We start from the raw sequence: 27,782 nt of genomic DNA on the forward strand, positions 1-27,782 counted from the left end.
GACACCTGCGACCCGGGGGTGGCATTTTAATATATCATAAGGAAAATGTCATTGTAAAGAGAAGGGATGATTTTGAGACAAATGATTAAGAAGTATTGTGGGTTGAAATTGTATTTGGAAACAGTAAAGTAATTTTAGGTTGTATATATAGACCTCCAGATAGTAATATTGACTACTGGAATAAACTTGATACTATGCTTGATCATGTTACTGATGACTCGAAACAAACAAATGCTGATATTATTATCACTGGTGATATCAATGTAAATATGCTCACCATACAGCCTAATTCCACTTTTAGTAGACTCCTCAGCAAATATAATATGACAAACTTTGTAAATGATTTTACAAGAGTAACACCTGATTCCTCTACCTCAATTGACATTGTTCTTACAAATAACAATACCATTGTTAAAAATACACATATAACACCTCCGATATGCAGTGATCATTCTGTTATTAATTTCAGTTTTTGTCATTCTGTTTTTAAACAACATACATATGCTAAAAACATTTATCTCTATAATGAAGCGGATGTTGTCAAGATGAATCAAATGATAAATAATATTGACTGGGTAAGTATTGGTGAACACCATGATGTAGATAGTTTCAATTCCATATTTAGTGATACTATAAATAGGGTTATGAATGCAAAAACCGCAAAAACTCTACTTAAGTTCAATAATAAACACTCTATCATTCCACCATTAAATTATAAGAATTCTTTCTTGTTCCATCCTATAGATAAAGCCGAAGGTCTTGTTGACTATTTTACATCAATATCAACTTCTTCTGATAATATTGATCCTTTGCCTGCTGTCCCAGAATCTCCTAACATACTTGATAATATTTTAATTCAGGAACAGGAAGTCAGAGATCAAATAATTATAATAAATGGAAATAAACCTGCTGGCTCTGATGGCATAATACCTAAGGTCCTGAAACTTCTTTTATCATCAATTGTTACACCCTTAACTATTTTATTCAACAAAACATTATCAACTAGCTTTGTTCCTTCGTCTTGGAAACTTTCTAATATAAATGCTATTTATAAAGGCAAAGGTAGTGATAATGACATTTCAAATTACCGACCAATTTCAATTACATCTTGTCTTAGTAAAATATTAGAAAAGATTATCTTCAAACATTTATACAATCATCTTGTTGAACAGGAAATGTTATCAAAATTCCAATCAGGATTTATTCGAGGAGACTCAACTATTTATCAATTACTCTCAATGTATGACACATTTATAAAAAAAAATAGATGAAGGGCTAGAAACTAGATCTATTTTTTGTGATATTAGCAAAGCCTTTGATCGGGTTTGGCACCCCGGATTACTTTATAAGCTTGAAATGTATGGTGTTAAAGGTAATGTCTTAAATTGGTTTAAAAGTTATCTAGACAATCGTCAACACAGAGTTATAACTGAAGGTTTCTCCTCTTCATATCGTCAGGTAAGTGCGGGTGTCCCCCAGGGCTCAGTTCTCGGTCCTTTTCTTTTTCTAATCTATATAAATGCCATAACTGATTGTATAACAAATGATAAAAGACTATTTGCAGATGATACCTCTCTTTTTAAGGTCACAGACATTTCTCCTTTAGATACAGCAAATAGTTTATCTGAGGACCTTGGAAATATAGATAAATGGTCTAAAAATGGGATATTAAATTCAACCCAGATAAAACAGAATCGCTTACTTTCAGTCGCAAAAGAAATAGTATATGTCCAGATGTCTTATTCCAAAATGAGGTTATCAAAAATGTCAAAAACCACAAACATCTAGGCTTATTTCTTTCTGAGGATGGTAAATGGCACCACCATATTCGCTACATTTACAAAAAAGCTTGTAATCGTATAAACCTTTTAAAAACTGTTAAATATAAATTGAGTCGAAAATCTTTTAACTAATATATATGTTTCATATATTAGACCAATATTAGAATATGGTGATATCTTGTTTGATAATTGTACACAACAGGAAGCATTACTTCTTGAATCTATTCAAATAGAGGCTGCCCGAATTATCACTGGACTGCGTAAGGGAACATCTCATTATAAACTTTACTCAGAACTTGGCTGGGATACACTTGCCACAAGGCGCAAAAAACATAGACTTGTCCTTCTTTATAAAATTTTATCAGGAACTGCTCCCTCCTATCTAAACGAATTAATTGAACAATACTTTAATAATGAAAACCCATATTTGTTAAGAAATGAAAGATTATTTGCAATTCCTTTTAGTAGATCTACCATTTATGCTAATAGTTTTATTCCAAAAACTCTGAAAGATTATAATGAACTTGCACTTAGACTTGATTTAACCAATATCACCTCTATTGACCAATTTAAAAAACTTCTAAACCAGAATATTAGTGATATTACACTCACAGATAATGCTAAGTACAATTTTTTTTTAATTCAGGCAAAAGGAAAGATAATATTCTGATATGTCAATTACGGAACTGCTGTAGTAATTTAAACTTTGATCTTTATAATGATCACTTAGCAGAATCACCATTGTGCGAGTGTGGTAATGCATATGAAACCACTGAACATTACTTCTTCTCCTGCAGTAATTACAATGAACAGCGCAGAACTCTCCAAAATAAGTTAATAGATTTTACTCATAACCATTTTGACCTTCAAATACTTTTGTCTGGCTGCAATGATTGTAATAATGAAACAAACTTGAATATCTTTCAGTGTACACTAGATTTTGTAAGGGCTACTAATAGATTTCATAACATATAACCACCATCATAATAACTTCTAATTATATGATTCATCAATAACTTTGAAGAATTGATTAACTAATCGTGGTTAAAGATAACATACCTTAATTAATAAAATTAGTGTTCTGAAAAACACTTCTATAATAGCATCTGTTCCGATGGGCATTTATCATTTATTAGTTGTAAATTTTACGTATTATTTTATAAATTGTCATACTTTTTAAAATATATGATTAATACACTGTACATTTATCTTAGCTACATATCTGTTTAGGTAATTGTTAAAATTAATGCATGTGTCATGACAAGTATAAATTTAGACCAAACTTTATCTCAATATTCTGCAACATTTTATCTTTTAAATCATATACATGAATACAGCATCCATGGTAGAATTTCTGAATCCCATTGATGGATGACCATCGGCTTGTTAGCCACATGGACTTTCTGGTCTGTATCTGGTGGGTGAAGGTAATTTCCTCATGGCTGCTGCATTCTCATTTCTTTATTATTATACTTTTTGAAAAACAAAATTACTATCTATTATCTCATTAATAATATATGATATATTGCCATGACTTATGAAACATATACTTTCAAATGTTTTCAAATACTCTTTCGTGTCATTTGCATATATACATTTTGTTACCAAGGAGAGAACTTATATAGGCACTGCCTGTTGTTCGATCCTATTTCAACTTGTTTGTTTGAAATAAAGTTTTGTTGAAATGAAATTGGTGGTGTTTTAAAGGTGTCTCATCAGTACAACGCTATAGCTATTCAACCACCCTGTCAAGAGTTTTATTATTCGGGTAGAATATTGATAAGGGAACAATTTCCAATAATACCAGCATGGGCAGCAACAATACATAAAGTTCAAGGTGCATCTTTAGACATAGCAGCAATATCAATAGGAAATGATATATTTGAAAGCGGCATGGCTTATGTAGCATTGAGTAGAGTGAAAACAATATCTGGTCTTTACCTGTTGGCTTTTAACCATCAAAAGATATGTCCGCCATTAAAACCACTGAGAGAATACAACAATTTGCATGAAAGAGAACAAAGATATTTTATAGGATGTGACATGGATATAATTACTAATACAGTACAAGCTAGTATTCAAATTTTGTATACTTTGCAACACCATATCAATCAATCATTGTCTTAAATCTGCCATTCCCAAACACACTTTTACATGCAAGTTTTCTTCTGCAAAGTTTAATCAAAAGAAATGTATATAAACGGAAGAGTATCATTAATATCTTTTGGTCAAATAAAATCTTGCAATTTCATCCGAAGAAACATGTACATTTTGTATATAAAAATCAGAGTATCATTTTACAATTAAAAATCTGTTAACATTTTGCATGCATGCATATTGATATTACCTACGGTATATTATTTTTTAACTAGGTAACTGTCATTTTATATTTCATGAAAGTAAAAGATATTTCATATTTGTGTATTTTTTTTTTGTAAATATATATTGATATATAGCGTTGATGTGAATGTTTCAGATCATGCAAACTATCAGTGAAGTCAAGGCTAGTGCCCCGGGCACAAATGTGACCCTGAAAGCAATGGTCCTCTCAGTAGGAGACGTCAGTACTCAGTCTGCTGGACCTGAAAAGATGTCAGTTGTTCTGGGAGACACTTCTGGCTCGATCTCTGCTACAGTGTATGGATTGAAAAACACAAGCAAGTTTAAGAAAGAAACTGCAGTTTTACTGTTTAATGCATTGATGAAAGACAACTATTTGGCTGTTACTTCCCGGACAGAGGTAGCAAGGATACAAAGTTTTGAAGTACCAGATGCCATTATAAAAGAGGCACCTGAACTATTTGGAAACAAGCAAGTCATGCTCCAGCCAATTTCATCTGCACTATCATCACCTGATAAGTCATATGCATCAGTCAAAGGAAAAGTTGTCAAGGTTGGTACTAAAACATTCAAAACCATTTTAATGAAATATATATGTCAAAACTTATATCTGTTGTAAATACACTGTGCAGTTAGCAGGATCAAGGATACATTCAATAAAGATACAGATAATGTTAGCATATATTGAATTATATTAACTACAGTACTATTGATTGAGCTTGTACTTTTCAGGTGTCCCCTGTTTCATCAAGAAGGGAAATCCCTTATCAGGAACTGAAGATAAGGGATGGTTCTGGAGCAGCTACTTTGGCTGTGTGGGAAGATGACGTACAACAATATTCTGTGGGTCAGCTGGTGCACTTTAAAAAATGCAGAGTGAGGCTATATCAAGGCAAAAAAAAGACTGACCACTGTCAGAGATGGACAGAGTGAAGTAAATATCCTGATATATTGGGTGGTTAAGACAAATTAAAAATATATATATATATATAAGATTTCGCAATAAAAAAGCAGAAGTCAATTATTAAGGTATCAAGTAATATATAGGATAACTATATTTTTAGTAGTAAATACATTTATCTTATAATGAAACTAAAGGCAGCATTGGCCTGTGTATAACTATAACCTTTTTATATAATGTGTAAAGTAGTTTGCTTGTGTTTGGAAGAGCTAAGTTATCACACTAGTTACATGTTTTAAAAACACATGCATATTTTTTTAAGATACTCCATCATGATGAAGAATTAGATGAACTGACAGAAAATAGTGAAGATGACAAGGATGAAGATTTTGAAGAGGAAGGAGTATGCAGTGGCACAATTACAGCATTATTTGATGTGGATCCATATCTGGCATGCCCCAAGCCTTCGTGCCACAACAAGAAGTTAAACACGATATTGCAAGGAAACTTGTTATACAACATAACTCTGGGTCTTTTTGTAAAGTTGACAATTTATTCCTGGTTCATGATCGTATAGTGTTCATATTCTTTCTCTCACTGTCACTAGTATATCCAATCTCTCTTGCTATATTCGTTTCATTCTCCGGACTTTCCCTGATGTTCTCTCGGTCCTGCCTCTCTCTGGTCTCTGTCCGGTCTCTCTCTCCTCTCTGTCCGGTCTCCCTCTCCTAACCCCCGCACCTCTATTTATCCCCAAACTTCCTACGATTCTGAGAAGACTCCAGAACCCTTTTACCTTATTTGGGCCCATGTCCAGTATAAACCGCTTGACCAGCGTTTTACCCTTAGGCTCTTTACGTAGGTAACGGTATCTAATTAACAATATATGTGTACTTTTAATTAGCTTCGGACATGTATTGAACCCCATTACTCATAATGACCTCTCGCTATGTGTACTACATATGTAATGTCTACACCTCCTCTGATGATATATATACTAGTTATAACTTCCCTCTGTATAATTATCTATCAATATATGTTATTACATATTTAAGACCTTTTTGTAACACACCTCCCATACTTAAGGAATATTTGTAGTTATGTTAAATCGACAAATGTTCCCAGACAATTACTTACAAAAAGTTTAATCATTACTCCAATTACTAATATTCAATTAACACCCAGCTTTTTGGTTCGTTAAACAAAGAGTTCCGGAACAACACCCTCTCACCTCTCTTACCACTTCATACGAATTATAAAGCATATCACTTAAAAATCAAACAAATACGCATAACGCCTAGAATTATAACAAGGCGCATAACGCTTATTAATTGCATTGGTTTGCACAGTTCATAACTCCACGTCTATAAAATAATATTTGGTTAGCACAGTTCATAACTCCACATCTATAAAATAATATTTGGTTAGCACAGTTCATAACTTCATAATCCCATGTCTTCAAGTGTTATAATCCACAGGCGGTAGTAATCCACGTATGTTAGTTAATTAATTTAATAAGGTCCACGCATGATATACACATAGTTCACATAGTTCTTGTAATTTATAATCCAGGTTTCACAATGAAGCAGAACGACTTCTATTGTATATAGTCAATAATCCACTGAAGAAATTCACACCACAGCGTCAATAATTATAGGGTTCACACGTCAATAAATATAAGGTTCACACGAAGACATTTTCATCAATATGGTCACAAAGTTGAATCGATTAATGTATATAGTTAATAATCCACTGAAGAAATTCACACCACAGCGTCAATAATATAAGGTTCACACGAAGATATTTAATCAATATTGACATAAAGTTATGTCAACTAATAAATATTAATCACTGCTTGAAGGTAGTGATCATTCTTGTATAATAATTGTTGCCACGCGAATCCGCACTGTATTGTACGTTATGGTTACAACGTAATATGTAAAGTTAAATACACAAAATGTCCACAATTACTAAGAACATCATTGTTTACATTGTGGATCGAGTTGGATCCGATATTGGGTTTAATAACCCGCTCATGGGGGATCCTGACACATTTTCTATGGACGTAGCATTATCATTAATGCTAGCCCCACTATCTGTAGGGACCCGATTACTGGGCGTCCGTGTTGGTGCATTCAAACGTTGGAGCAATTCCAGGAATCGTTGGAATCGGACAGGTTGGAAGGTCGGAGGATCTCTGGTGGGTACTCTAAATCGTAACATGTCCAAATGTTGTTGAGGAGAAGTCGGCGGTGGTGCCGCAAAGCGTAGATGTGCTCTCCTGGCAGCATCCCAAACTGGCGTGGTTGAAGGTCGTCGAGCAGGAGGTAAACTGTTAAGCATAGTCAATTCCCTTCGGAGAAGTGTAGGTGAAGGCGTAGTTGATGTGTATGTGGTGGACACTGGGATGGACGTCAAAGGTCGGACAAGTGCAACTGGCCGAGATTTTGTACAATTTTGTAATTTTACACGGTAATACCATGCAATAGCCAAACATATAATTGAGATAATTGTTATAACTACTGTGGTGAGCACAACTTTCCAAGTAGGCCAGCGATGTCCTAACTGTTGTTTAATTCTACGTCTACCCCTTAATTCACTGATGAGTTGGTTCATTGGAATATGGTCTGTTTCCCGTTATCTTTTGGATACCCTAAATGGACTAAATTCGGATAGTTGCTTATGGAAAGGTTCCCTCAATTTCCCAGTAATGGTTTCATTAACCACCCTCAGAAACTTAATGACAGAGTATTACTACATTAACTCTAACTACAACAATATATTTTTTTTTAAATTCAATACAATAAGTCAAAGTTTGAAACCTACTTCAACAATTTATCTAACACTCTTAACAGGCCTGCCTTATATTCTTGTTTACTGTGGTATCTATTCTGTCGTTTTCTAACATCTCGTCGTTTTTTAGATTTTTTGTGTTTCATATTTACCAAGCCAATAGTCATTTGTTGATCACTACTTGTATAGCTTTTGTCCGTGTGATTGTCATTGTCACTGTCGGTAGCTACGTCTGCCTCAAATCCCTGATCCATCTCAACATCTATGTCGTGTCCTATATCTTTTTCAGAGTCAGATTCTTCTGAATCTGAACTCCTCGTTAAATTTTTTAATAATTTTTGATTTCGCTGTCGCTCTTTGAGTCGTTTGGCTAATTCCATTAAGGGGATATCATCCTCATAAGCAGATGTGGTACGTTCTTTACGAGTTCTATTATACAATCTACCTACTAATTGATCATTATCCTCACTATGTTCAATGTTACTACTATCAGATTCAGATGGATTTACTACATATTTTTGCGTCCTTAGTGAACGAGCTCTAGTGTTGTTTTGATTTTGACCTTGAGGTATGTCCCATTCATCTATTTTAGCTAGTCGTAGATGTTCAGCATGAGCTTTAGTTACTGCTCCAGTAAGTTGGTTTCGAATTTTAAATGAAACAGGAGACGTTTGACCAATAATTCTAAAATAAGGTTTCCATTTACTTTCTAATTTATTTCTACGAAGGTGATTTCGATAATAGACTGGATCTCCAACTTCAAATTCTACAGGCTTACTTCGTTTTTCTGTATATTTTTCTTGTTTTCTTTTAGCTTTTTTTCATATTTTTATGAACCGTTAAAAAGGCTTTATGCTGTTCATCATAGCTATCTTATGAGTTTCTTCACCCATATATTTCCGACGTGGTTGCAATAGGTTATCAAGCGGTAACACTACATCACGGTTATACAATAAGAAGAATGGCGAAAATTTAGATGATTCACTAATATTACATCTAATAGCAGCTAATGTCTGATTTAAATAAACATCCCAGGCAGATGTGTCATTATTTATTTTCTTTGCCAATACATCATGCATAGTTCGATGAAATCTTTCAACCCTAGCATTACTTTGGGGGTGATAGAAAGAGGTTGTTATATGTTTAATATTTAAGTGTTCACAAGTTTCTCTTACCATTCGATTGACAAATTCTGTACCATTATCAGTTACAATAGATGATGGAGTACCAAACCTTGGAATTATGTCATCTATTAACACATGTACTATATTTTGTGCACTTTTATCGGGTAATGGTATAGCTTCAGGCCAACCGCTGTACCAATCAACAATAGTGAGAAGATATTTATTTCCCGATAGAGATTTTGGATATGGGCCAGAAATATCCATACTGATTTTCTCAAACGCGTAATTTGGTATATCTGTTTCTTGAATAGGTGCTCTACGCTTTTGTAAACTCTGTTGTTGACATGTAACACAGGTTGAGACGTAATCATATAATTCCTTATATAATTTTGGCCAAAAGTATTTCTGACGAATGGCGGCATAAGTTTTATCAATACCCATGTGTCCATTACCATCATGATATTGTTTTATAACCTCACTTCTTAGTTGTAACGGAACATACAGACGTGGCTTAACGTCTTCGTCAGCATTTTGCAGATAATAAAGAACATCGTCTATTAACATAAACCTAGTTTGATCCCTAGTACTGGCTTTATTGTTATTAATTTGGTCAATCAATTTAGAGAGTTCAACATCTAATGATTGTTCTACCTTCATATCCATATTAGGTAAGTTTGGTAATTCCTTTTCACTATGTTCCTGATCACTTTCACTATCCCTTCTTGGTTGTAAGTCAAATTTATTGGAATTGAAAACAGCAATTTCATAAGTTTTACCCGAAATATCTGGAAGGACATCTTCATCACCTGTTTGGTCTCCTGTATTAGGGTGAACTTTATCTGGTGTTCTTGACAATAAGTCTGCACAAGTATTTTCAGTTCCTGGTATATATTCAATTTTACAACGATAGCCTGAAATATTTAATGCCCATAATTGAATTTTACGATTTTGCATTGGAGCTTCTAGTAGATATTTTAAAGGTTTATGGTCGGTTTTGATTACAAAATCTGCCTGATGTAAGTAATGATCTAGTTTTTGTAATGCATAGTGAATTGCATACGCTTCTTTTTCAATAGTTGACCAGCGACATTGTGTTTCACTTAGTTTATGCGACAAAAAGTATATTGGACGCTCATTTTTAACATTTGGAATAGAATCTTCCGTATTGTCCGATCTTTGTGTTAAACATGCTCCTATACACTTATCACTAGCGTCAGTATATAATACGTATGGTTTATTTACGTCTGGATACGCAAGTTGTGGTATGGCAGTTAAACTTTCTTTGAGATACTCAAATGCTTTTTGACATGACGGATTCCATTTAAATTTTGCCCTTTTTCTTGTTAATGCTATGATAGGTTCAGCAATTTCTGAGAAATTTGGTACAAATCGTCTATAATAACTGACACAACCGATAAATCCTCTAACTTCTCTTACATTAGTGGGTTCACCCATGGATCTAATGGCCTTTACCTTGTCCATTTCTGGTTTAATTCCATTCCTATTAATTACAAAACCCAAATACTTTGTTTCCTCTTTAACAAAATTACATTTCTTCCTTTTTAATTTCAAATTATGTTGTCTCAATCTATCAAAAACTGTTTGAACATCTTTAATGTGGTCTTCAATGGTTTTTGAAAATATTAAAATATCATCTAAATAAGCTATAGCCATGTGATCTAACCCTTCTAGTACTATTGACATTAATTCACTAAAAACTGCTGGAGCTGAAGTTAACCCAAAAGGCATTACAAGAAATTCAAAGAGTCCTCTATGACAAACAAAGGCTGTTTTAGGTCTATCTTTTTCATCTACCAATACCTGCCAATATCCACTTTTAAGGTCTAAACACGTAAAATATTTTGCTTGGTCTAACCTGGCTAAAATATCATCAATTACAGGTAACGCAAATGAAAATGGTTTAGTGATTTTGTTTAATTGCCTGAAATCAACACAAAACCTTTTTGTTCCATCTTTCTTATCAACTATTACTACAGGAAAAGAAAATGGTGATTGTGATCTTTTGATGATCTTAGCATCCAACATTTCATCAATGGCCTTATCGACTATTTCACGTTTGTTTAACGGAGTTCTATACGGTTTCATTTTTATTGGCGGACTATTACCAATATCAATTCTCATTTTTACCGTGTCAGTATGAGTTAAATCTTTATCATGTTCTACAAACAAATCTTCATTTTTCTTTACAAGTTCCTGTATTAGTTTATCATGCATTGACGGATTTTCAGTACTCGTTTCATCTTTTGTCTCTACACTTTTATCTCCTAAGCGACATGATGTTTGATTTATTTCTTTTTCATTTACTGATTCAATTTTTGCGATAATACAACCCTTCTTAAGATGGTATGTTTTATTAGTACTGTTAACTAATAGTAAAGGTAGATTACCCTGTTTTGATATCTTTGCTATTGAGTGACTTACCATTAGGCCTGGTTCTGACTCTATAAAACCTGAAACCACAGGTTTGGTTTGAACTATCCCTACATTATTTCTTATATGGGACTTAACTTTAGTTATACATAAAACAGACGTTTGAGGCTTTACTTTTATACCTTGTTGTAAACGTAATAATGAACTAATATGTATATCCTCCTCTAATGGAACATAGGTACTCCCTATTCTCAATTTCTTGAGGTCAAAATAAAGTCTCACGCCGTGTTCTGTCAGAAAGTCACGACCTAAAAGCAAATTCCTATTCATTTCATTTACAATATGGAAGCATTGTTTCACAGTCACGTCACCTAGCTTAAATGTCAATATAGCACGACCTAACGTGTCCATAGTATTACCATTTACTGCTTGTAACTTAATACTACTTTTTAAAAGTTTCGTTTTTGGCTGCAATAAGTCAAATACTCGTTTATGCATAAGTGATACTTGAGCTCCTGAATCTACAAGTGATCTAAATTTCTGTTTACCAAAAGTTAACAATACTGAACTTGGCGAGCCTGCTAAGGGTATTTCATAAATCATTGTTTTATTGCCCTGCCTACCGGTTTCATTGTAAGGAGAGCGTCTTAGTTTAACCTTTTTCTAGGGTTCCTATTCCTTAATTTCGGGCACAGCCTCTGAGGGTGACCTGTTTGGTTGCACTCCCAGCATACCAATTCTCTATTTCGTATCCTATTCTGACCTATTTCCATAGGTTCAGGCCCATGCGTAGGGACTGAAGGACCAGAACGCTGCGGCATTCTTAGTGCGAATCTTTTCCGCAGATTTTGTTCTGTCATTGCGCAGGTTACTGCGCCCTGAAAGGTTTGTGGGTTGTCCCTCATGACCTTTAATCTTAATTGGTCATTTACTAACCCATCTGTAAAGAAACCTATCATCTGCCTTTCAATGGCAGGATTCCCTTGTTGCATCCCTACGTATGCATCTTCTGCCAGAGTAAGGAGTCTCTCAGCATACACTTGAACACTTTCATGTTCTTTTTGACGTGTTTTTCTTAACACGACAAAAGCATGCTGAGGGTCGCTTACATCTGAGAAACGTCCCCTTAATTCTTGTTTTAATTCCGCCCACGTACCACCGGGTGCTTCAGCTAAAAATCTTTTTATATACTCACTTACTGCCCCCCTGCTTGTTTGGTACGCAATTAATTTAGTCCTATCGGGCCCTATTTGTGTCAATGTGGCTACCTTATCTATAGCACTGAGCCATTCTCTACATTTTTTTGTATCCCCATCATAAGGAGGTATAGAACCAACAACCCCTTGGACATTGATTGCTGACGTTAACCCGGTAAGTTGTTGTCCTAAGTTGCCAAATAGAAGCCCTACATTTTCGGCCATGTTACATTCTTGTCACTCACCTTTTATGCCCATTTCTTGCGCTCCATGTCCAAGTTCGTCATCCTGGTCTTCAAAGGCACCAGAAAAGACCCCATGTTATAAAACATAACTCTGGGTCTTTTTGTAAAGTTGACAATTTATTCCTGGTTCATGATCGTATAGTGTTCATATTCTTTCTCTCACTGTCACTAGTATATCCAATCTCTCTTGCTATATTCGTTTCATTCTCCGGACTTTCCCTGATGTTCTCTCGGTCCTGCCTCTCTCTGGTCTCTGTCCGGTCTCTCTCTCCTCTCTGTCCGGTCTCTCTCTCCTAACCCCCGCACCTCTATTTATCCCCAAACTTCCTACGATTCTGAGAAGACTCCAGAACCCTTTTACCTTATTTGGGCCCATGTCCAGTATAAACCGCTTGACCAGCGTTTTACCCTTAGGCTCTTTACGTAGGTAACGGTATCTAATTAACAATATATGTGTACTTTTCATTAGCTTCGGACATGTATTGAACCCCATTACTCATAATGACCTCTCGCTATGTGTACTACATATGTAATGTCTACACCTCCTCTGATGATATATATACTAGTTATAACTTCCCTCTGTACAATTATCTATCAATATATGTTATTACATATTTAAGACCTTTTTGTAACAAACTACGTAATGTGCTGTCCCTCTTGCAATGACAAATTTGGGGCAAGTCACACCAACTGGTATGCGCGTGCCACAGTTCTTCTGGATTTGGGAACTTCTACAAAGAAACTTTCCATTTTTAAGCCAGAAATACAAAATATATTTGTGGCTAAAAACAAACTACCAGATGTCGGTCTGGACAGAGATGACATCTATGAAAAGTTCTTCGCTCTTCTTCCTATTGAAGTCAGATGCAACATCCAAAGCAATGCCATGAGAAATGTTGTCTGCAAACGAACCAATTGAGACTGAAAAAGAAGAGAAAAACTGTTTTTCTTTTAAACAGTGCCAATTGTTCTAAAATCTTATTAGTTTAGTTTGTTTATTATACAAGTAGTTAGTGACAATTACAGTACACATTCAGTATTGATATATGTGTATCTTAGTATTTTACTATATTTCATAAATGTAAAATGTAGTTAGTGGCAACATTCAAATTTAGTATTGGCATTTGTTCCAAAATTTAGGTATATTAGTTTAATTTTATTCATGTAAAATGTAGTTAGTGGCAAAATTGATCTTCAGTATTGGCATTTTGTTCTTAAATCTGGGTATAGGAGATTTCAGAAAAGATGGCGTGACGTCACAGAAAATTTACATCCGGGTCCTCAAAGGTACAAACACTGTATGTCGACTAATGAAAACAATAACAGATACGTACAGCCCTGATATACAATCGATACTGTGGCAAAAGTATACACTTTCATGATACTTGCAAATTCTGATTTAAAAATCGTTTCTTATTGTTTAAGAGGCTACAGACATTTATATTTTGATATTTACAATTGTTTATTGCTAAATATAGTTCTGTAGATTTAGTGTTTGAAGCCAGCTTGCGAAGCGTGCCGGGTCGTCACATCACACGTACCCGTTTTTTGTTCACACGTAGAAATCCATGTTGTGAAAAAAGTTATGAAAAGATAATTGATTTTATTGTGTCATGTTTCTGTTGTACATGAAAAAGCTGCTCACAACACTATATAACATAACGAAAGGTGGACCATATCTGACCAGACCACGGCCGCTCGTGCATGGCTTCTTCGCTGGTAGATCACCGCAGGCCACAGCATTGTTTGGAAAATAAATCATATTAATAATTACCAACGCTTTTATCTCAATAAGGACTTGTTTAAGATATATATTTTGTTATTTAATATGTACTTGTTGTTTTAATGGAATGCTCTTGTATCGTAACAAAATGACGAATAGTAATGAAACTACTGTATTACACGTACACGTATGGCTGCCGATCTCGAAAAATAAAATGGTGAAATCGTTCAGTTTTAACAGAAACATATATACATAGAGATTGGCAACTCCGCCATTTTTACGATCGGCAGATGTACCTCTGTATGTGCTTAGGGGTTTTTAGATAAACTTTTAAATAGTTAAATACAGCAGAATAACTTTGAAATGTTATAAAAGTTCAGTAATTTTCAGATGGTTTGAGGACGATTTTGGAAAGAAAAAATAATATTTTAACTTATATATTAATAAAACAAAATGCACTTCCGGTTTTGAATGTCTGATTTTCGAAAAACCAGGTAAAATTGCCGATTTTCATGCTTTCAAAAAACATATTAAATAACATCAATTGGAAAAACTGGTCACATCAAACCATGATATAATGTTTAAACTTTGTATTGATGCAAAAATATCATGTTTAAAAGAATACACTTGAAAGAAGTTAGCCAAGGGAAAATGCCTATAAACCGGAGGTCCCGCTGCCTGTCAACAAAGACAAAGAAGGAGTTTCCAATCTCTATGTATATATGTTTCTGGTTTTAATGCTGCAGATTTCATTTTTAATATTTCATTTTCAGCCGCTTTTATCCCATAGACTGCTATGTTAAGTCTCAAATTGAAGTGGTATTACTTTTAGAAAATTTGAATACATATTAGTTAGACTTCATTTAAATTGATATAAATTAATGATCGTAATACTGTAAATGCCGACCAGGATACATTGCGCACGGCTTCGAGAATCATAAATACTCTAGTTTTGTTTTAAAAATGTGATAAAATGAACCTACAAACTGACTCATTTGTATGTTATAAACTAATTCCCAAAATTGATGACAAAAAAAATTAACCAGAATACGTATTTTTTTGACACTGAAAATGGACGAAATTCGGGTTCTCGGCTGTACTGTAATGGCTGCCGTGGGCTTGGGGTAATCTACTAAAGCAAATGTTTAATTTTGCACTAATCATACATTGTAAGGTGTTTTATCAAGTAATACTTCGAAAACAGTAATAACTTATAATAATATTTTGAGGGACTTTGGATTTAATTTGTAATATCAAGTTGATATTTGCAATATGTCTGGCAATGTTATACGTAATGGCGACCGTGTTCTCTCGTAGCGGTCGAAAATGGAGTATAAACAGAGTAAAATATATGAATACCATATGTATAAATTTGTATATTATTGTAAAATATTTTTATTTACACTTTTTGAAATTAAAATAACGCAATAGCTCTCGGTTTGTCGTACTATTTATTACAATAAAATGTAAACAAACATCGCAAGCGGCTGTGTTCCCACCATATTAATGTGTACAGATATACGGAGTTGTACCTTTGAGCGCCCGGATGTACCTTTGTGTGACGTCATCGCCATCTTTTCTGAAATCTCCTATATTAGTTTATTTTCATACATGTAAAATGTAGTTAGTTGCAAAATAGATATTCAGTAAATTGCCATATATCCTGCAATCTAAGTAGTTGATTAGTTTGATTCCATATGTGTAGTTATTAGGCATGTGTTCTTAAATAGAATTAGTTTATTTTTATACATGTTAGTGACAAATTAGATATGCATTATTAACATGTCTTAAATGGCTTTGAAAAACTTATGGATAAAAGAAAGAAGGTATTTTGTTAAAATGTTGTATCGGACATTTATCATAGTGTTTGATTTACAAATGAACTTAGGGTATAAAAATAGTGACAATTCAAAATGTAATAACTTACTAATAAATGCACTGAAACTTCAATGTTTTTTAGTTACTGGAAAACTACATATTAAATTCAGTATAGGCATTTGTTCCGAAATCTAGGTATATTAGTTTATTTCCATACAGGTAAAATATAGTTAGTGGCAAAATTCATTTTCAGCATTGGCATTTGTTCCAAAATATATTGTTTTATTTTCAAAGGTTTAAACTAGCTATTATAAACGCGAATAATAAGTGGCAAAATAAATGTATATACCTGTATGGCATTTGTTCTGAAATCTAAGTACCAGAGGAAAGGGGGTTGGGTTAGTTTGTTAAGATACAAATACTATTGGTTCCAATATCACAACATTTGTGTAATATGCATTTCTAATTAACGTTGCTATCATTGATGTTTTTTTGTCTTTATCTTTCATACATATTGCCCGCCCAGGTATTGGTCTCCTTTTTTCGAAGGAGAGCAAATTGTTTGTACATTAAGACCAAAACTCGAGTTACATGTACATATTTACGTTCTTTAAGGTTACTGTCAACAAGTGAATCTAAAAATAATTGCATTTGCTAAAAGGTGTTGACCTCCTTTCCCTAGCTATATGCTTTCATTCAGTATTGCAATGTAAGATATCGGGTTTAAAAAAATAATACGAATGGAAGGAAGTAAATGGTAACAAGTAAAATGTTAATTTTCTATGCTTCAGAAATCACAAACTATTAATATTATTTGCAGTTTTGCATGCTGATAATCATAATTGTTTTGAAGTAATTATGAAAAAAGTTTCGTTTTAAAAATCACTACTATCTTTTATTTCAGAATCATAGTTTGATGTTATTACTGTAAATATTAGTTTGTGATTTCTGAAGTATAGAAAATCACCAACTTATTTGCTACCATGCTTTCTTCCATCCGTAATACTAAAATAAAGCATATTCAGATATTGCGGCCACGCGACCTCTGCATTCCTTCGCGGGCTGGTAACTAGGGAAGGTTAGCACTAAAATCACAGGCAATTGTATTTATATGTACTTGTTAGTAACACGACCGTGAAGGAAAGCGATTATGTACATGTAACTGAAGTTTTTCTTAGTGTATAAAAACTGTTACACATTACTTTATCTGTACTTGAAATACATTTTCTTTTCTTATAAATACAAAAAAAGGTTATTATAACATTTTTTTCCAAATTAAAACAATGCTGAATATACAAAATATACAGTAACGTCGTACAAAAATAGTTATTGCAATTTGCGTACATCGCGCTATCGGCCATCGTAATTCACAGCATTGCATCACAAACTAAAGGTTCCCCTCATTACTTACTAACGAATCAGGTTAACGCTATCAAAATAATTTCAATTCGAGCGTAGCTTAATATCTTTCGATGTTATTAATCAATGTTCTACAAAAGCTGGAATGGTTGTCGAAAGATGAAATACTGTATGTTATCGTGTACTATTTAGTATGTTGGTTCTGTCCCATGGCCGAGATACAACAAAATCAATACAAATGGCAGTTTCTGCTCCTGTTTAGTACTCAGCGTACCGGAAGTGGAACGGCTATATCGCCCGTTGTTAGTATAATATAACTGGTTGGGGTGTGTTGTAAGAGTTTCACTATACAAGAAGACACAACACGAACATACCGCAGTCTCCCAAAACACGCACTTCGCACTTCACACAAGCTGCACACCGCACGCATGTGAGGTCGTCCATACATATACATAACCCGGGCTGCTAAAAGGATTTAATTACTCAAACAAATAAACAACTTTCAGTATCGTGTACGTACAACTTAGTATCTTGTATGTACAACTTAATACCTTGTACATACAACTTAGGAACTTGTAAACTTAATATCTTGTACGTACAGATTAGTATTTTGTTCATACAACTTAGTATCTTGTACGTAAACCTTTTTATCTTGTATGTACAAGACAGTATCTTGTACGTACAACTTGTATCTTACACGTACAAGTTAGTATCTTGTTCGCACAACTTAGATTTAGTATCTTGTTTGTACAAGTTAGTTTCTTGTTTTTACAACTTATTATCCTGTACGTACATTATATCATCTTGTACGTACAAGTTGAGTTGATCTGATATTTTTACTAATTGAAGATACTCTCTTTAGTACGACGGCGTATTAGGGCCACAATGTTTCATCTTAAACGTACAAGTTAGTATCTTGATGTACAACTTATTTTCTTGTACGTAAAACTTGATTTGATCTGCTGTTCGTCACCGAAGAAATTAATCAACTTCCTTATATTCTTTATAAGTAATAAGATATTCTGTCTACTTAGCATTGCTTCAAGCACGACCACGGGTTTATAAACTAATCTGAAAAAATATAAATGTACATTAATTAGTACCTTATCTTTTTCACCATCGCAATTTGAAATTGCCGATTATCAGGTAAAACTGTAAAGTTATTTGCATTGTTTTGAAACTGGCGCTGTATAGTGGCATGCGAGGAAACTATTTAGTAGCTTGCACCGGCACTATATAGTAGCTTGAGAGGAAATCGTAAAGTAACTTGGGAGGACACTGTATAGTAGCTTCCAAGGATACTGTATAGTAGGTTGCGAGAATGCTATACGGTAGCTTGCGAGGATACTGTATAGTAGCTTGCGAGGATACTGTATAGTAGCTTGCGAGGATACTGCATAGTAGCTTGCGAGGATACTGTATAGCAGCTTCCGAGGATACTGTGTAGTAGCTTTCGAGGATACTGTATAGTAGCTTGCGAGGATACTGTATAGTAGCTTGCGAGGATACTGTATAGTAGCTTGCGAGGATACTGTATAGTAGCTTGCGAGGATACTGTATAGTAGCTTGCGAGGATACTGTATAGCAGCTTCCGAGGATACTGTGTAGTAGCTTTCGAGGATACTGTATAGTAGCTTGCGAGGATACTGTATAGTAGCTTGCGAGGATACTGTATAGTAGCTTGCGAGGATAATGTATAGTAGCTTGCGAGGATACTGTATAGTAGCTTGCGAGGATACTGTATAATAGCTTCCGAGGATACTGTATAGTAGCTTGCGAAGATACTGCATAGTAGCTTCCGAGGACACTGTATAGCAGCTTGCAAGGATAATGTATACTAGCTTGCAAAGATGAGGTCTAGTATCTAGGATAGCATATAGAAGGTTGCGATGATACTGTATAGTAGCTTGCAATTGCGACGATGCTGTATAATAGGTTGCAATTATACTGTATTGTAGCTTACGAGGATAATGTATAACAGCTTGCAATGATACTGTATAGTAGCTTGCAAAGATGAGGTCTAGTATCTAGGATAGCATATAGAAGGTTGCGATGATACTGTATAGTAGCTTGCGAGGATACTGTATATTAGCTTGCGAGGATGGATACTGTATTTTAGCTTGCGAGGTTACTGTATATAAGCATCCGAGGACACCGTAAAGTAGCTTGTACGGATGCTGTATAGTAGCTTTCGTGGATACTATATTGAAGCTTACAAGGATACTGTATAGTAGGTTGCGAGGATACTATAGAGTAGCTTGTGAGGATACGGTATAGCAGCTTGTGAGGATACTGATTGGTAGCTTTCAAGGATACTGTATAGTAGCTTGCGACGATGCTGTATAATAGGTTGCAATTATACTGTATTGTAGCTTACGAGGATAATGTATAACAGCTTGCAATGATACTGTATAGTAGCTTGCGAGGATACTGTATAGTAGCTTGCAAAGATGAGGTCTAGTATCTAGGATAGCATATAGAAGGTTGTGATGATACTGTATAGTAGCTTGCGAGGATACTGTATATTAGCTTGCGAGGATGGATACTGTATATTAGCTTGCGAGGATACTGTATAGTAGCTTGCGAGGATACTGTATAGTAGCTTGCGAGGATAATGTATAGTAGCTTGCGAGGATACTGTATAGTAGGTTGCGAGGATACTGTACAGAAGCTTGCGACGATGCTGTATAATAGGTTGCAATTATACTGTATTGTAGCTTACGAGGATAATGTATAACAGCTTGCAATGATACTGTATAGTAGCTTGCAAAGATGAGGTCTAGTATCTAGGATAGCATATAGAAGGTTGCGATGATACTTTCTCGCACCTCGGACAGGGAAATCTCACTTGATACCCGGTGCTAGATTTTTCTATCTCGTCCGATCTGTCTGGTACCTTTACGCGAATTTTGGCGGAATTTTACGCCATTCATGTAACAGTCCGCGCATGTGACGTCAAACTCTCAAACCGGTGACGTCACAAGCGTCAGATAATCAATATTATTAGAAATATATGCATTCAGTCATTTACCATGCATTGTTTGGTTGTTGTTTTTAATCATGAAAACAGTATGTACCGATTGATCATCGTTTTCTCTTTTATATAACCGAACTATAGTTGCGGCATGACTGAAATCGAAGCGCAGATGAAATGGTTAATCGGCTTTGAACCAGGAGGCCCAAGACGGGATAGTTTTACACTCTGAACGCGTATATAAATGGGTTTTGTTATATCTTAGAGGCGCGAGAAAAAAAAATCTATTACCTTTAAGTGATCGAGATCGGGTTATCTCAGTCTCGGGCTAAGATTTTGTAACATCCCAACCTCGGCTAACGCCTCGGTTGGGATTATGTTACAAAATCTTAGCCCTCGACTGAGATAACCCGGTCTCGATCACTTACAGGTAACAGATTTTATTAGTATAGTAGCTTGCGAGGATACTGTATATTAGCTTGCGAGGATGGATACTGTATTTTAGCTTGCGAGGTTACTGTATATAAGCATCCGAGGACACCGTAAAGTAGCTTGTACGGATGCTGTATAGTAGCTTTCGTGGATACTATATTGAAGCTTACAAGGATACTGTATAGTAGGTTGCGAGGATACTGTATAGTACCTGCAAGGACACTGTATAATAGCTTGCGAGGATACTATAGAGTAGCTTGCGAGGATACGGTATAGCAGCTTGTGAGGATACTGATTGGTAGCTTTCAAGGATACTGTATAGTAGCTTGCGACGATGCTGTATAATAGGTTGCAAGTAATGTATAGCAGCTGAAAAGAGGGACTAACGAATGACTTATCTGAATACACTTCCACGACATTTGTGCTGAGATTATGAAGTACAAGGTCTTGTGTCGAGTCTGGACAGTTTTCCTATCCGAAATTGCATTACATGGCTGCAGGAGATGGCTACCATGTAATGATGCATAATTTCCAGTTTGTATATGGTGATATTCATACTTTACTGAACCCGAACAGTTGCAATATGTACTTTGTAGTTAAATAACAAGTCTCGTTTTCGTTTGGTGCTCGAAATGGCAAACCTGTAGTCATAAGGTGCTCCAAGAACAGATATACCAACAATACAAAAGTGATAAAATCAACTTTACAAGCATACTATATCAATATTTCCTTTCAGTTCTAAACACATATGGGATTAATTTAGTCCTTGCTTCATTATTGGACATTTTAATGTTCTTTCCCCCATTTAGATTTCAGTATTGTAATTACTAATAGAAACGTTTATCCGTGCACCTTAACAATATGTTTCATAGATGTTGTCATACTTGACCAAAAGTTAGACGAGTCTTTGACTCATTTTTTCATCAAGCATAATTAAAGACATATATATTCATGAGATTTTTAAATAGTCTTACATTAAACCCTCGCTTAGAACCATGTGCCCCTGTGACCCAGTCTTGCAATGTAACAAGACCCTGTGGTCTCGGTCATGTACTCAATGGGGACAACCTACGTCACCGGAAGTGATATCGGGCACACAAAAACAATGAAAAAACGCCCGCTTCAAGATGAAAATCGGCTGAAATTATGACATAAAAGCAACGCATCTTCTAAACCTATCGCGCGTCAAAGACAGTGTATTGTTAGAGACTCTGTGAAACTATAAGATATCGTCAAACTAGCTCAGATAATGCAAACACCTCGACACAATATTTTCCGACAGCAGGGATATCGGTCACATTTTATTCACTAAAACGTTATAAATTGCAAATAAATAAATTTTGCTGCCACAAAACTGTCCCGTTTACTAATATGTAATATATGACCGTTGGAAGAAAATTTTTCATTCATTATATCTGCTGGTGGAGAATTATATACGGTGCTTAATTAGAAATTATGAAAGTGATATCGGTCACACTTAGAACTTTAGGGGTAACGGTCACATCCAAAGTTATGAAAACTGTGGATAAGACGCCAAAATACTTTTATTGAATTTATCTGATCTTGAAAGACGACTTTTTAACCCCCTATCAGCAAATGGTTAACGAGCTATTGAAATCGCTTTTCGTCTATTGCTCATCATCCGTCCGTCTTTTTTTCCAAAGCGTGGCTATTGGTCACATTATATTCACCGAAAATATGTCAAGTGTATTTTTTTTAACTTTATTGTTATTTACTGATATAAAATACCTTATATTTCAAGTAGTAGCTATCGTTCATTTTATCCGCTACAAAAGTGACATAGCTGTATAACCTAGTTGGTGGTTTTTTTTTTTAAAAAGGATGTCGTTCACAGGGTAACGGTCACATCCAAAGATTTTGAAATGGTTTGTCGCTTCGTAAAGATTGCTGAAATATTGCAGCGTTGTTTCCCCTAACTAATCATTCAGGTACATTCAGCATACTGATCTATAAGCTACAGAAATACGTGAATACATGATACACAGGATCACTGAGGGTTTTTAGCTGATAGCGTTAGTACGGTTCTACATGTCAATTCACTAATAATTTCTCCACAGATAACGATTGAAAAGGTACTTAAAATATAACTTAACAATAATAGCACAAATGATCATATGCAAAAAAAATATAAAAGCAAATCAATTGATAACATGCAAGAGGGCCAAGAGATATCGTGACGTTTATCATTGGATTTACAAATCGGTCAATTTAACATGTTGGTCCAATATCTTCAGCGCTTCATGTTGAATTAACAGATGTCCAGTTGGCATTCATACTCCCCTAATTGTCAACTGAATGCAATTTAATGAATATATTTTCATTTGATAACACTTATATGATAACATCCGAAGATATTTGTATCTATAAAGAAAAAAATCAATATCGTCAAGGACGAAACAGCCATTTTCTGTGATCGATGGCACAAAAATTATGACATCAATTGAAAATAAGCGGATAGCAGATGCGCTTGGTAAGTATACATATTAGGGTTTCAGTGAAAAGGTAAATATATGTATATGAATGCTATAAAGCACCGTGGTAGTCAAATAATTTCAAGATAGCCAAATATTCATTATTTTGTAATCTTGTCTGTCTAAAAAAATGAGCATTAATAAATACATTCCTATGTTAAAAATGATTATCAAAATGTCTATATCGAACAAGATATTTGATAATTGTATGTCTACATGGTAACGAACTTCAAGTTGTCGACTACCGCGTTTTCCAATTGGTGCATTATACACAACAAGAGTAAAGAGAGAGATACATGTTGAACTTATAAAATTCCAGAAAGGTTCATTAAGTATTAAGCTCACATGTTGAATTTGAACCACAGCAACAAGTCCATCTATTAGAATCAAGAAAGATGACTTTCTAAAAATTTGAAATTTGAAAATTATCCTTAATACTCTCTGGCAAATACATGTAACGGTATCGAAATAAATCGATTTCGGATTGATTCCGAAATATATTATACAAAACTGGATCTACATATGAAACCCCTCCAGTACTTTCAGAGAAATAACAGAAATAAAAGACGGACGGATGACGAGCAATGGGGGAAGGCTATTTTTATAGCTCGCCAACCATTTGCTGATAGTGGGTTTAAAAGATAAATTCAATAAAAGTATTTTGACGGGGTATCCATTGGAGTTGCATGAATGCGTAAATAACGATTACATGTACAATGCTGTAATATTCAGTTTTCGCAACTTTGGATGTGACCGTTACCCCTACAGTTCTAAGTGTGACCGATATCACTTTCATAATTTCTAATTAAGAACCGTCTATATTTCTCCACAAGCAGATATAATGAATGAAATATTTTCTTTCAACAGTCATATATTACATATTAGTAAACGGGACAGTTTTGTGGCAGCAAAATTTATTTATTTACAACTTTTAACGTTTTAGTGAATAAAATGTGACCGATATCCCTGCTGTCGAAAAATATTGTGTCGAGGTGTTTGCATTATCTGAGCTAGTTTGACGATATCTTATAGTTTCACAGAGTCTCTAACAATACACTGTCTTTGACGCGCGATAGATTTAGAAGATGCGTTGCTTGTATGTCATAATTTCAGCCGATTTTCATCTTGAAGCGGGAGTTTTTTCATTGTTTTTGTGTGCCCGATATCCCTTCCGGTGACGTAGGTTGTCCCCATTGGTACTATCATATAGCTATGCACGGACTCGCGCACGTGCTCCAAACTGGTTAGTATTCTGGTTACTAACCCATGCGCGTGCGTTGTAATGGGTAATACATTTTGTATTAATTCCAATCAAACAAAGATGTTACATGTAGCCTGATTTGGTACAAACGTTTACGAGTGGGGGTTGTCCAGTTCAGGAGTTGGTGTACATGCAGGTATGTGGTTTTTGAGATGTTATTCTTTATTTACATAATTATGTACAACCGATATGATCACTGGTTTGATATCCGTTAATGCACAATGTTACACATACTTCATTCTGAGTTATATGGATATGTATACATATATACTGTATGACACGGAGTTACCTAAACGATAATGGTGGCCAACGTAAGCAGTATTAATTCTAAAATGATGTGGATACATGGCAGTACCGGAGTCTATGGTGGCTACATAATCAGTATTAATTCTAAAATGATGTGATATACGGCAGTACCGGAGTCTATGGTGGCTACATAATCAGTATTATTCTAAAATGATGTGGATACACGGCAGTACCGGAGTCTATGGTGGCTACATAATCAGTATTAATTCTAAAATGATGTGGATACACGGCAGTACCGGAGTCTATGGTGGCTACATAATCAGTATTAATTCTAAAATGATGTGATACACGGCAGTACCGGAGTCTATGGTGGCTACATAATCAGTATTATTCTAAAATGATGTGGATACACGGCAGTACCGGAGTCTATGGTGGCTACATAATCAGTATTAATTCTAAAATGATGTGGATACACGGCAGTACCGGAGTCTATGGTGGCTACATAATCAGTATTAATTCTAAAATGATGTGATATACGGCAGTACCGGAGTCTATGGTGGCTACATAATCAGTATTAATTCTAAAATGATGTGGATACACGGCAGTACCGGAGTCTATGGTGGCTACATACACGGCAGTACCGGAGTCTATGGTGGCTACATAATCAGTATTAATTCTAAAATGATGTGATACACGGCAGTACCGGAGTCTATGGTGGCTACATAATCAGTATTAATTCTAAAATGATGTGAATACACGGCAGTACCGGAGACTTTGGTGGCTACATAATCAGTATTATTTCTAAAATGATGTGGATACACGGCAGTACCGGAGTCTATGGTGGCTACATAACCAGTATTAATTCTAAAATGATGTGGATACACGGCAGTACCGGAGTCTATGGTGGCTACATAATCAGTATTATTTCTAAAATGATGTGGATACACGGCAGTACCGGAGGTCTATGGTGGCTACATAATCAGTATTAATTCTAAAATGATGTGGATACACGGCAGTACCGGAGTCTATGGTGGCTACATAATCAGTATTAATTCTAAAATGATGCGATACACGGCAGTACCGGAGTCTATGGTGGCTACATAATCAGTATTAATTCTAAAATGATGTGATACACGGCAGTACCGGAGTCTATGGTGGCTACATAATCAGTATTAATTCTAAAATGATGTGGATACACGGCAGTACCGGAGTCTATGGTAGCTACATAATCAGTATTACATTGTAAATCTAAAATGATGTGGATACACGGCAGTACCGGAGTCTATGGTGGCTAAAAAATCAGTATTGATTCTAAAATGATGTGGATACACGGCAGTACCGGAGTCTATGGTGGCTACATAATCAGTATTAATTCTAAAATGATGTGATACACGGCAGTACCGGAGTATATGGTGGCTACATAATCAGTATTAATTCTAAAATGATGTGGATAAACGGCAGTACGGAGTCTATGGTGGCTACATAATCAGTATTAACTCTAAAATGATGTGGATACACGGCAGTACCGGAGTCTATGGTGGCTACGTAATCAGTATTATTCTAAAATGATGTGGATACACGGCAGTACCGGAGTCTATGGTGGCTACATAATCAGTATTAATTCTAAAATGATGTGATACACGGCAGTACCGGAGTCTATGGTGGCTACATAATCAGTATTAATTCTAAAATGATGTGGATACACGGCAGTACCGGAGTCTATGGTGGCTACATAATCAGTATTGATTCTAAAATGATGTGGATACATGGCATTACCGGAGTCTATGGTGGCTACATAATCAGTATTATTTCTAAAATGATGTGGATAAACGGCAGTACCGGAGTCTATGGTGGCTACATAATCAGTATTGATTCTAAAATGATGTGGATACACGGCAGTACCGGAGTCTATGGTGGCTACATAATCAGTATTGATTCTAAAATGATGTGGATACATGGCAGTACCGGAGTCTATGGTGGCTACATAATCAGTATTAATTCTAAAATGATGTGGATAAACGGCAGTACCGGAGTCTATGGTGGCTACATAATCAGTATTAATTCTAAAATCTAAATTTCTGCTTTAATAAATAAACATTGTTTAAGCAAGGTTCGATCAGAAATTATGATATAAACCTTCCTATCAAGGAGAACTTTCCGTTGCAATCAATAATCAATTCTTTCATTCCTCAAAGATGATATTTACACATCAAAATCGATTAAAGTTCTGTTTGAAAAGGTTTTATTTTTTGTTCTTCTACACTATTCGTTGAACGTTGTAAATATGTTTCTCTATACAATGTTCTTTGTAAAGAGATAGAATTAATTTTTGAAGTTTTTAAGGCAATTGCAAAGATACATGAAATTTTATTTTTACGCTTTAGTGCTATATCTGCGGCATACAGTTGTAAAATTAATAAAAAAGAGGCAAGTAAACAAGACAGTGAAAGGAAGTATATAGGCAACAATACATATATCACAGACGCATACATAATTAATTGAGTTAGACTTAGCTCAAGTCATATTAGTTAAAATATGAGCAAAATATTAGAAACCAGAACGTACCCTCCACGAGCCCCATATTTGATGATAATCTAAATAATCGTTTGTTTGACGTATAGTTACCGACAGTTGTATTTTTGTATTTGGATATATCCTAGTGACCTCCATCCTCGTTACTTCAGGGGTTACTAACTTTCATTGGTG

The 27,782-nt window shown here is 35.0% G+C and overlaps 1 protein-coding gene across 1 annotated transcript; it reads left to right on the forward strand.

The window, feature by feature from the left end:
* Positions 1-4,244: 4,244 nt before the first annotated feature.
* Positions 4,245-5,942, forward strand: LOC138312841 (uncharacterized). The gene is made up of 3 exons (XM_069253585.1): positions 4,245-4,674; positions 4,854-5,055; positions 5,345-5,942. The coding sequence occupies exons 1-2, from the start codon at positions 4,249-4,251 to the stop codon at positions 5,052-5,054; spliced, it is 627 nt and encodes a 208-aa protein (XP_069109686.1). The 5' UTR covers positions 4,245-4,248; the 3' UTR covers position 5,055; positions 5,345-5,942.
* The last annotated feature ends 21,840 nt before the right edge of the window (positions 5,943-27,782 follow it).

Source organism: Argopecten irradians, unplaced genomic scaffold (assembly GCF_041381155.1).
Source record: "Argopecten irradians isolate NY unplaced genomic scaffold, Ai_NY scaffold_0492, whole genome shotgun sequence".
Taxonomy (NCBI): Eukaryota; Metazoa; Mollusca; class Bivalvia; order Pectinida; family Pectinidae; genus Argopecten; species Argopecten irradians.